This window comes from Nerophis ophidion, linkage group LG17 (assembly GCF_033978795.1).
Source record: "Nerophis ophidion isolate RoL-2023_Sa linkage group LG17, RoL_Noph_v1.0, whole genome shotgun sequence".
In the NCBI taxonomy this organism is placed as follows: Eukaryota; Metazoa; Chordata; class Actinopteri; order Syngnathiformes; family Syngnathidae; genus Nerophis; species Nerophis ophidion.
The window spans coordinates 49,520,199-49,531,248 of NC_084627.1; the positions used below are offsets into that span (position 1 = coordinate 49,520,199).

The 11,050-nt window shown below is 43.6% G+C and overlaps 1 protein-coding gene across 11 annotated transcripts in view; it reads left to right on the plus strand.

The window, feature by feature from the left end:
• LOC133536514 (protein unc-13 homolog B-like) overlaps positions 1–11,050 on the plus strand; it is a 122,072-nt gene that overhangs the window by 107,075 nt on the left and 3,947 nt on the right. For 9 of the 11 annotated variants that reach the window (XM_061877096.1, XM_061877097.1, XM_061877102.1 and 6 more), the window contains 7 exons: positions 1,420–1,508; positions 3,764–3,910; positions 3,981–4,104; positions 4,164–4,217; positions 4,281–4,358; positions 9,700–9,847; positions 10,725–10,781. In XM_061877096.1, the coding sequence (XP_061733080.1) occupies positions 1,420–1,508; positions 3,764–3,910; positions 3,981–4,104; positions 4,164–4,217; positions 4,281–4,358; positions 9,700–9,847; positions 10,725–10,781 (697 nt within the window). The remainder of the gene's footprint in view (positions 1–1,419; positions 1,509–3,763; positions 3,911–3,980; positions 4,105–4,163; positions 4,218–4,280; positions 4,359–9,699; positions 9,848–10,724; positions 10,782–11,050) is intronic. The other 2 variants (XM_061877101.1, XM_061877105.1) reach the window with 1 other exon arrangement.

Here is an 11,050-nt window from a genome sequence, read left to right on the forward strand (position 1 = left end):
CACCTAATACTCTCATCAGTGAAGAATACACACACATATCAAACAGTGGTAGTTCTAACAATTGGGAAGATATTATGAACTATTATTTTCCCCCATCTTTTTCCATTTTCAATCCTTTTGGAAAAATGCTCCAGGGAGCCACTAGGGCGGCACTAAAGACCTGCATGTGGGTTGCTGACCCCCGCCTTAGACAATGACCCCAAACACACGGCAAAAGTGGTAAAGGAATGGCTAAATCAGGCTAGAATGAAGGTTTTAGAATGACCTTCCCAAAGTCCTGACTTAAACGTGTGGACAATGCTGAAGAAACAAGTCCATGTCAAAAAACCAACACATTTAGCTTGAACTGCACCAATTTAGTCAAGAGGAGTGGTCACAAATTCAAGCAGAAGCTTGTGGATGGCTACCAAAAGCGCCGTATTGCAGTGAAACTTGTCAAGGAACATGTAAGCGAATATTAACATTGCTGTATGTGTCATGATCTGTGGTCGGGATTATGTTTTTGTTAGTTTTTGGACAATTTTAGTTCCTGTTTGCGCTACCTTGTTTTGTTTGGTTACCATGCCGACTTATGATTTTGACCAGCCACTAGTGGTTGGACCGCGCACCTGTTTCTTATCAAGACCCTTATTTAAGCCTGTCTTTGCCAGTCAGTCAGCCTGGCGTCATTGCTTGTTTTCATGCGATACCACAGTTCATGTTGCTCGATTCATGCCATGTCCATGTAAGTCGTGTTTAGTTCTTGCCACAAGTTTCTTGTTTGTTCCAAGCCATAGTTTATGTTGTTTGTTTCATGCCACAGTTTGTTTGTTCCACGCCGTAGTTTGTTTTTAGATTTTTAGTTGGATTAATAAATATGTTCCTACCTTCATGCCTGGTCCGGAATAGGCCCCCCCCCCCCCAATCCTTGAAACTAAAACATACTTGAAACTTTTGCTTAGTTCAAATAAAATACCCCTCGTTTTAGTATTTTTGTGTCTTGTTTTTGAACACTGACTTTTTGAAGTGTAGAAATGATTGGAAACCCAAGACAGCCATGACATTATGTTCTTTACAAGTGTATGTACATTTTTGATCGTGACTGTACACACATATATATATATATATATATATATATATATATATAGAGAATGGCCCCCGGCCAAATTTTTTTAACCCAATGCGGCCCCTGAGTCAAAAAGTTAGGGGCCCCCTGACATATACTATTCATGTTTAGCTCAATTTTACCGCAAATGAATATCAGCTCCAAATATTGGTTCTTGGCTTTGTGACTACGATGATGAGAACACAATATCGGTGGATCTCTGCATTGCAGGACAGAGTCTACTCAAAGTTGCTTGTGTTATTGAGTGAGAAAACCTCTGCAAGTTCATATAAAAAATGTCATTTCTCTCCTGTCTTCTTCTTGTTTTTGTGTAGATGGACGCTGAGGCCAGTGAGCTGCTGAGTAACCTGCAGGTGAAACTCAACAGCGTGCTGGATGAGCTCAGCAGTACATTCGGCAACAGGTAGACCGACCAACACACAGTTGGTTCCACACCATGAATTACCGTGAATGGATGAACGTGGACCCCGACTTAAACAAGTTGAAAAACGTATTGGGTGTCACCATTTAGTGCTGCAAAAACTGAAATCTAAGTAAGATGAAATATGTCAAATAAGGGTGATATTTGCCTATTTTATGTCTGATAAGATCATTCTTCTCACTAAGCAGATTTTATGTTAGTCTTTTACTTGTTTTAAGGGTTTTGGTCCTAAATGATCTCAGTAAGATATTACAGCTTGAAGCTGAGATTTGATGACCTATATTGAGTAAAACATGCTTGAAACTAGAATATCAAGTGTTGCAAAGCTGTGTCATCAACACAAGTATAAAACTACTTATTTTAAAGTAATAATTTCTTATTTGAAGCATGAAATAGAAAATCCTGACTTTGACATAATTGTGTCTCATAATTAAAACAGATGACGGCCAAATGGACTTTGCTGTTTTATTTTCAATGAAACGAGAAAAAACACAAACTCATGTAGCAGTACAGTTGGCACAGGACAATAAACAGTTATTATTTAAACATTTAACATGTGGCATTTCAAACGATTTTTTGAACAGAAATAGTTCATGCAAATTCAGGTAAATTCTGCAAAATTACACTTAAAAACAACTTAGCTGGGGTTGGGATATATATATATATATATATATATATATATATATATATACCTTGATTGGATTATCCAGAGAATAGTGCTCGATACCGTGGTAGAGCGCAATATGTAGGTGTGGGAAAAATCACAAGACTACTTCATGTCTACAGAACTGTTTCATGAGGGGTTCCCTCAATCATCAGGAGGGGTTCTCAAACCATTGTTTATACAATCTTTGAAATACAGGAGGGGTTCTCCTGATGATTGAGGGAACCCCTCATGAAACAGTTCTGTAGACATGAAGTAGTCTTGTGATTTTTCCTACACCTACATATATATATACATATATATATATATATATATATATATATATATATATATATATGTGTGTGTATATATATATATATATATATATGTGTGTATATATATATGTATATATATATATTTTTTTTTTTCTTTGCGCACTAATTGACTGAAAGAGCACACAATTGGTGCGATGATGTCATTTTGTTGATGGAAAACTGTATTTTTAGACCATATGATTTGCCTGAGCGGCTAGGAGACCCCGAGAGTAACAAGCAGTTGCCTTGCTGCCTTCCCATTAAGAAAAATAAATTCGTTTTTAGTATAAGTTTGCTGGTTTCAAGAAATGTAATGCCGAGCGCATATCATTACGTTGAGATAATGGCACTAGTATTTACTTCATTTAAGAATACTTTTCAACATAGCGAGAAAAAAGGTCTATTTTTTTTTTACCAAGAAAAGTGCCCTTGTTATAAGTGAGAATATACTTATTTTAAGCTATTTTTGGGTTCATTGAGGTTAGATAATTTTACTTGTTTTGGAAAGTCTTGATAAGCCACATTTTCTTTTTTATTGGCAGATAATTTTGCTTAGTTCAAGTACAATACCCCTCATTTTTGTATTATATTCTTGTTTTTGAACACTGACTTTTTGCAGTGTACTCATACTCGTATTTTGTATTTACTTATTTTGGGGGTTTTTTTAAGTTCATTGAGGTTATCTAATTTGACTTGTTTTGGAAAGTCTTGATAAGCCACATTTTCTTGTTAATTGGCAGATCATTTTGCTTAGTTAAAAATAAATACCCCTCATTTTTGTATTTTTTTTCGTGTTTTTGAACACTGACTTTTTGCAGTGTTTATACTCATAAAAGTTGTTATTAGTGAGAATATACTAATTTAAGGTATTTTGAGTTCATTGAGGTTGACTAATTTTACTTGTTTTGGAAAGTCTTGACAAGCCAAATTTTCTTGTTCTATTGGCAGATAATTTTGCTTAGTTCAAGTAAAATAGCCCTCATTTTTGTATTTTTTTGTTCTTGTTTTTGAACACTGACTTTTTGCAGTGTAGTCATACTTGTATTTTGAATTTACTTATTTTAGGGTTTTTTTTAAGTTCATTGAGGTTAGCTAATTTCACTTGTTTTGGAAAGTCTTGATAAGCCAAATTTTCTTGTTCTATTGGCAAATCATTTTGCTTAGTTCAACTAAAATACCCCTCATTTCTTGTTTTTGAACACTGACTTTCTGTCTACTAATAAAAAGTTTCAATCAAGCAATCAAGACTCCACATTTTCTAACTCCCCGCCAACTCTCAGCTTCCAGACCCGCATCAGTGACTGCATGCGTCAGATGGCGTCTCTGCTCTACCAGATCAAAGGGCCACTGAACGCCAACACCAAGAACCAGGTGGACGCCGACTCTGACAACATGCTACGGCCGCTCATGGACTTTCTAGACGGAAAGTAAGTGCGTTGGCATGCCTCACCAAGAAGGAAAGACAAGGTACTCCCCAGCATGTCCTCCATCCTGCAGGTTGACGCTGTTTGCTACCATATGTGAGAAGACCGTCTTGAAGCGTGTGCTGAAGGAGCTGTGGAGGATCGTGATGACCAACTTGGAGAAGACCATAGTCCTGCCTCAGGGCAACGACACCTTTGTAAGTCAAACCTTTGTCGCTTTGTTTCTGGCTAAACAAAATAGTTGTTTTCCGTTCAGGGGGCACAGATACTCTCAGCTGCCAAAGAACTAGGTCAACTCTCCAAACTAAAGGTATGACCAAGGCCAACACGGTGACTTTCTGTTGACAAATCCTTTGAAATGGTCTCTTGGTAGGATCACATGGCAGGGGAGGCAAAGAGCTTGTCTCCAAGGCAGTGTGCTGTCATGGACGTGGCGCTGGACACCATCAAGGTCAGCATCACAAGTCTCTTGTCAACTGTCCATCCAACACCTGCATGCATACTGACTGTTAACTGACCAAACTGAAGCAATCACTCCCAATTCTCATATGTCGGCGAGCGCATCACGTCCTGGTCCACCAGGTTTTTCTTATTACTAAATAGTGACCACTTACGTCGAAGTCAACATAATGAGAGGCCAAAGGTTTGGAAACACCTTCTCATCCACAACACAACTAGGGCTGGGTGATACCATCCATCCATCCATCATCTTCCGCTTATCCGAGGTCGGGTCGCGGGGGCAACAGCCTAAGCAGGGAAACCCAGACTTCCCTCTCCCCAGCCACTTCGTCTAGCTCTTCCCGGGGGATCCCGAGGCGTTCCCAGGCCAGCCGGGAGACATAGTCTTCCCAACGTGTCCTGGGTCTTCCCCGTGGCCTCCTACCGGTTGGACGTGCCCTAAACACCTCCCTAGGGAGGCGTTCGGGTGGCATCCTGACCAGATGCCCGAACCACCTCATCTGGCTCCTCTCGATGTGAAGGAGCAGCGGCTTTACTTTGAGTTCCTCCCGGATGGCAGAGCTTCTCACCCTATCTCTAAGGGAGAGGAAACTCATTTGGGCCGCTTGTACCCGTGATCTTATCCTTTCGGTCATGACCCAAAGCTCATGACCATAGGTGAGGATGGGAACGTAGATCGACCGGTAAATTGAGAGCTTTACCTTCCGGCTCAGCTCCTTCTTCACCACAACGGACCGGTACAACGTCCGCATTACTGAAGACGCCGCACCGTTCCGCCTGTCGATCTCACGATCCACTCTTCCCTCACTCGTGAACAAGACTCCTAGGTACTTGAACTCCTCCACTTGGGGCAGGGTCTCCTCCCCAACCCGGAGATGGCACTCCACCCTTTTCCGGGCGAGAACCATGGACTCGGACTTGGAGGTGCTGATTCTCATTCCGGTCGCTTCACACTCGGCTGCGAAACGATCCAGCGAGAGCTGAAGATCCCGGTCAGATGAAGCCATCAGGACCACATCATCTGCAAAAAGCAGAGACCTAATCCTGCGGTTACCAAACCGGAACCCCTCAACGCCTTGACTGCGCCTAGAAATTCTGTCCATAAAAGTTATGAACAGAATGGGTGACAAAGGACAGCCTTGGCGGAGTCCAACCCTCACTGGAAATGTGTTCGACTTACTGCCGGCAATGCGGACCAAGCTCTGGCAATGATCGTACAGGGAACGGACCGCCACAATAAGACAGTCCGATACCCCATACTCTCTGAGCACTCCCCACAGGACTTCCCGAGGGACACGGTCGAATGCCTTCTCCAAGTCCACAAAGCACATGTAGACTGGTTGGGTAAACTCCCATGCACCCTCAAGAACCCTGCCGAGAGTATAGAGCTGGTCCACAGTTCCACGACCAGGACGAAAACCACACTGTTCCTCCTGAATCCGAGGTTCGACTATCCGACGTAGCCTCCTCTCCAGTACACCTGAATAAACCTTACCGGGAAGGCTGAGGAGTGTGATCCCACGATAGTTGGAACACACCCTCCGGTCCCCCTTCTTAAAGAGAGGAACCACCACCCCGGTCTGCCAATCCAGAGGTACCGCCCCCGATGTCCACGCGATGCTGCAAAGTCTTGTCAACCAAGACAGCCCCACAGCATCCAGAGCCTTAAGGAACTCCGGGCGGATCTCGTCCACCCCTGGGGCCTTGCCACCGAGGAGCTTTTTAACTACCTCAGCGACCTCAGCCCCAGAAATAGGAGAGACCACCACAGATTCCCCAGGCACTGCTTCCTCATAGGAAGACGTGTTGGTGGGATTGAGGAGGTCTTCGAAGTATTCCTTCCACCTATCCACAACATCCGCAGTCGAGGTCAGCAGAACACCATCCGCACCATACACGGTGTTGATAGTGCACTGCTTCCCCTTCCTGAGGCGGCGGACGGTGGTCCAGAATCGCTTCGAAGCCGTCCGGAAGTCGTTTTCCATGGCTTCCCCGAACTCTTCCCATGTCCGAGTTTTTGCCTCCGCGACCGCTGAAGCTGCACACCGCTTGGCCTGTCGGTACCTGTCCACTGCCTCCGGAGTCCTATGAGCCAAAAGGACCCGATAGGACTCCTTCTTCAGCTTGACGGCATCCCTCACCGCTGGTGTCCACCAAGGGGTTTTAGGATTGCCGCCCCGACAGGCACCAACTACCTTGCGGCCACAGCTCCAATCAGCCGCCTCGACAATAGAGGTGCGGAACATGGTCCACTCGGACTCAATGTCCAGCACCTCCCTCGTGACATGTTCAAAGTTCTTCCGGAGGTGGGAATTGAAACTTTGTCTGACAGGAGACTCTGCCAGACGTTCCCAGCAGACCCTCACAATGCGTTTGGGCCTCCCAGGTCTGTCCGGCATCCTCCCCCACCATCGCAGCCAACTCACCACCAGGTGGTGATCGGTAGAAAGCTCCGCCCCTCTCTTCACCCGAGTGTCCATAACATGAGGCTGCAAATCCGATGACACAACTACAAAGTCGATCATGGAACTGCGGCCTAGGGTGTCCTGGTGCCAAGTGCACATATGGACACCCTTATGTTTGAACACGGTGTTTGTTATGGACAAACTGTGACGAGCACAAAAGTCCAATAACAAAACACCACTCGGGTTCAGATCCGGGCGGCCATTCTTCCCAATCACGCCTCTCCAGGTGTCACTGGGTGATACCACCTTTTTTTAATATCTGGATATTTTTAGACCGTGTCACGATACACCATATATATCTCCATATTGTGCCTTAGACTTGAAGGAACCCTTGATGCTGTTAATCACAGCAGTATAATGATTCAAGTCATTTCCAAAACAGAAAGTGCAAGATTGTCAGAGACATTTTAAAACAAGCTATGAGTATCATGTCTGTTGATCATGTTTTTGTTTGGCCACTCAGTTCCCGTTCCTGTTTTTGCACTTCCTTGTTTGTTTTGTTTCCATGACTACCAATTAGTTTTCACCTGTCCTTATGTCACACACCTGTCTCACGTTTTGCACTCGCACACATACTTGCCAACCCGAAAACTTGACTCCCGAAATTCAGTGCCTCTCCCGAAAACCTCCCGGGACAAATTTTCTCCCGAAATTCAGACGGAGCTGAAGGCCACGCCCCCTCCAGCTGCATGCAAACCTGACTCAATGTTGTGACCCTCTTAAACAGGACAATAATGCCATCTACTGTACATAGAACAGAATGTAAATATATTCTACATTTAAGTGCAGTCAAGGAACATGCATTAGGGAGTCTGTTCTGAAGCTTACAGTAAAGAGACGTAATTTCATCATGTCGCCTGGTTATTGACTCCAACCCAATATATTACACTGTCCACGAGCAAAATGAAGAAATACGCTTGCAAGTTCCAGAACGATTGGAAACTAGCTTTTCAGTTTATCCAGGAGAGTTCGAAGGGGAAGGGGTATGTTGCCTGTAAATTTTGTAGAACAGACTTCTCCATTGAACACGGCGGCCGAACGGATATACTCAGTCATGAACGGTCAGTCGGCGAAGCACAAAGCGTCCGCAGCGCAGTATCGTTCACAACCCAGTATTATGGCCCACCTCGCAAAATGGAGACCCGATGGTGTAACTTATGCTGAGACAAAGATGGCGGTGCTGATAGCTGGAAGCAACATCCCGTCGCTCGCCAATACGCAAATGGCAGAACAAAGGTTACTCAAATAGTGAAAGGTAAGTGTTGTTGTTTTTTTAGTAACCAGCAAGCACAGTACAGTTAGTAGAACAACTGTGTTTGTATTACTGTGTATATATATATATATATATATATATATATATATATATATATATATATGAAATAGTCGAGTTGGTGAATTATACGCCACCCCTCTTAACCACGTCCCCGCCCCAACCTCCTGAAATCGAAGGTCTCAAGGTTGGCAAGTTTGCTCGCACACCTGTCACTAATCACCACAGCATTTTTAAACCTGGAGTTGCCAGGTAGTCAGCCTGGCGACTTTACCTTTACCCACGTCATGCCATGCTACCTCTACTCCCTTCATGCCATGCTACCTCTGTCACTCATGCCGATCCATAGTTTTGCTTCTTGTCATGCCACGTAAGTTTTGTTTATTAATGCCACAGTTAGTGTCTTTTGTTTTTTGTCCATAGTTCTGCCTTTGTGGTTGTCTTTTGTTTTCATTAGTCAAATTTGTTCTCCCCCATTGTGCACGCCATTTGATTGCTTTTTTATGTATTTATAGTGTAAAAATAAAATATGTACTTACATTCATGTCTTGCCCGCGCCAACTTTCCTTTGCCTTCCGGAAAAACAAACCCCAAAGCCTACGTCCTGTCAATGAGTGCACTTTTGTGCATGATGTCACTAAGATGACATATCAAAACAACACTAAATTAAAGTGCACTTTTTGAACAGAACGCCACTAATATAGTTTAAAACAAATAAAGTGGATTTTGTGCATGTTGTCACACAAGATATTTCAATAACTCTCAAATAAAAATGAACTGCATAATAGGATATCAAAATAGTGTATGTCCTTCAATATGTGGTAGGTTCCTGTGGACGTTATCTCCTTCTGTTGTTGACTCCTTGTTTCATACAGTGTTGATGTGGGGCGGTATGGCGCCGTAGTGGTTGGAGCGGCCGTGCCAGAAACCTGAGGGTTGCAGGTTCGCTCCCCGCCTCTTAACATCCAAATCACTGCCGTTGTGTCCTTGGGCAGGACACTTCACCCTTGCCCCTGGTGCCAATCACACTGGTGGCCTCGCTTCCGTCAAATGGAGCTTACCACCACCAGGTGTGAATAAATGATGGGTTCTCACTTTTCTGTGAGCGCTTTGAGTACCTAATAATTATTATTATTATGTGGAAATGGTTGCTTCAGCATTTTTTTGGTGTGGCACCGGCCGGAGATGTTGACATGCGGAGTGAAGCATGTTTAGCTATTTCTCGTCCTGCAGTGATAATGATACTTGTAAGAAACTCACCTTATTCGTCGCCATGGCGACCAGGATTAGTGATTTAGAAGTGATTGTCTTAAAGCACCTCTTCCTGTTCCTGGCGGCGTTTATCTGCTTGTAAGTTCTCTGTATCGCTTATGTGTGACTGCCATCTACTGGTCACACTTACCATTTCACCATGTACCAAATAAAATAGCTCTGAGGTCTGTAAGCACAACCAGAATTATTCCGTACATTAGGCGCACCGGGTTATAAAACGCACTGTCGATTTTTAAGAAAATGAAAGGATTTTGAGTGTGCCTTATAGTCTGAATAATACAGACAGGTATGAATATAACGTATTTGTTTTATTTGGTTATTTCCAGCAATATTTCCACGCCGGAGGGAACGGTCTGAAGAAGGCCTTCCTGGAGAAGAGTGCCGAGCTGTCCTCCCTGCGACACGCCCTGTCCCTCTACACCCAGACCACCGACACGCTCATCAAGACCTTCGTGACCAGCCAACACGCCCAGGGTAAGGGTAAGCGCCGCCGGGTGTTGGCTTAACCCTAGAGCAGGGGTAGGGAACCTATGGCTCTAGAGCCAGATGTGGCTCCTTTGATGACTGCATCTGGCTCTCAGATAAATCTGAGCTGACATTGCTTAACACGATAAGTATTGAATAATTCCACTTGTAATCACAGTGTTAAAAACAACGTTCAAAATACAAAACATTCTCATGCATTTTTATGTTCAAGAAGTTGCGTTAATGGTAAGAAGTAATTTATTTATTATTGGTTAGTGTGGGGCTTGCCCTCCTGGGGGTTCTTCAGACCACCAAGAGCCTGTTTTAGGGTTACAATATTGTTTTATTTTATTTTTCTCTCAGCTGCTTTACAGCAATTGTCTTTTTCTCTTACATCCTCACTCACACTCTGGCTCCAGCCCCAACCCTGTCTCTCCTGGCTGCTGCTTATAAAAGAGCGACAGGTGATTAGATAAAAAGGCCCAGGTGGGCCATCTACGCACCTGTCATTGATTTCGAGGCCGGTCCTGGCAACATCCCGCTTTGCTGCAGGCCCGCAGGCCACGCCCCCTCCACAGTTAGCTTCAGAATAACAATGTTATTACAAAGAATAATAGACCTATTATACTATGGAAATGTTGGTCTTACTTAAAAAATGCACGTGTTTAGTTGTGTTCAGTGTTAAAAAAAAATATTATATGGCTCTTAAGGAAATACATTTTAAAATATTTGGCTTCTTGGCTCTCGCAGCCAAAAAGGTTCCCGACCCCTGCCCTAGAAACACCAGTAGATGGCGCTGTCAATTTCTCACTGTGCATTTGGTGCTGCAAAGTGTTGACAAGTCATTGCTGTCTTCTCTTTATTTCCCGTGCTGCGTGTGTGCCAGTGCACAATGGAAAAGGTTTTAAGTTAACGCCCAATGAAAAAATACAGCCCAGCAGGGGTAGGTTCCATCATTTTAGATCACGTGACATCACCCACCCTCCTGTCTGTGTTCCTTTTTGTTGCCATGTTCCGCTAAAGTGGGGACACAATAGGGTTGCCAACTCCCTGAAAAATGAAGAAGTTGTCATTTTTGCCTTTTTTTATTTGTGTTATACCTGAGTCGTCAGAATAAATGGGGAAAACATGTTTTAACACGTTTTGGGGTTAAACATGCCCATAAGAATAGATTAAAGTAAATATATTTAACATTTAAAACATGTGTTGCTT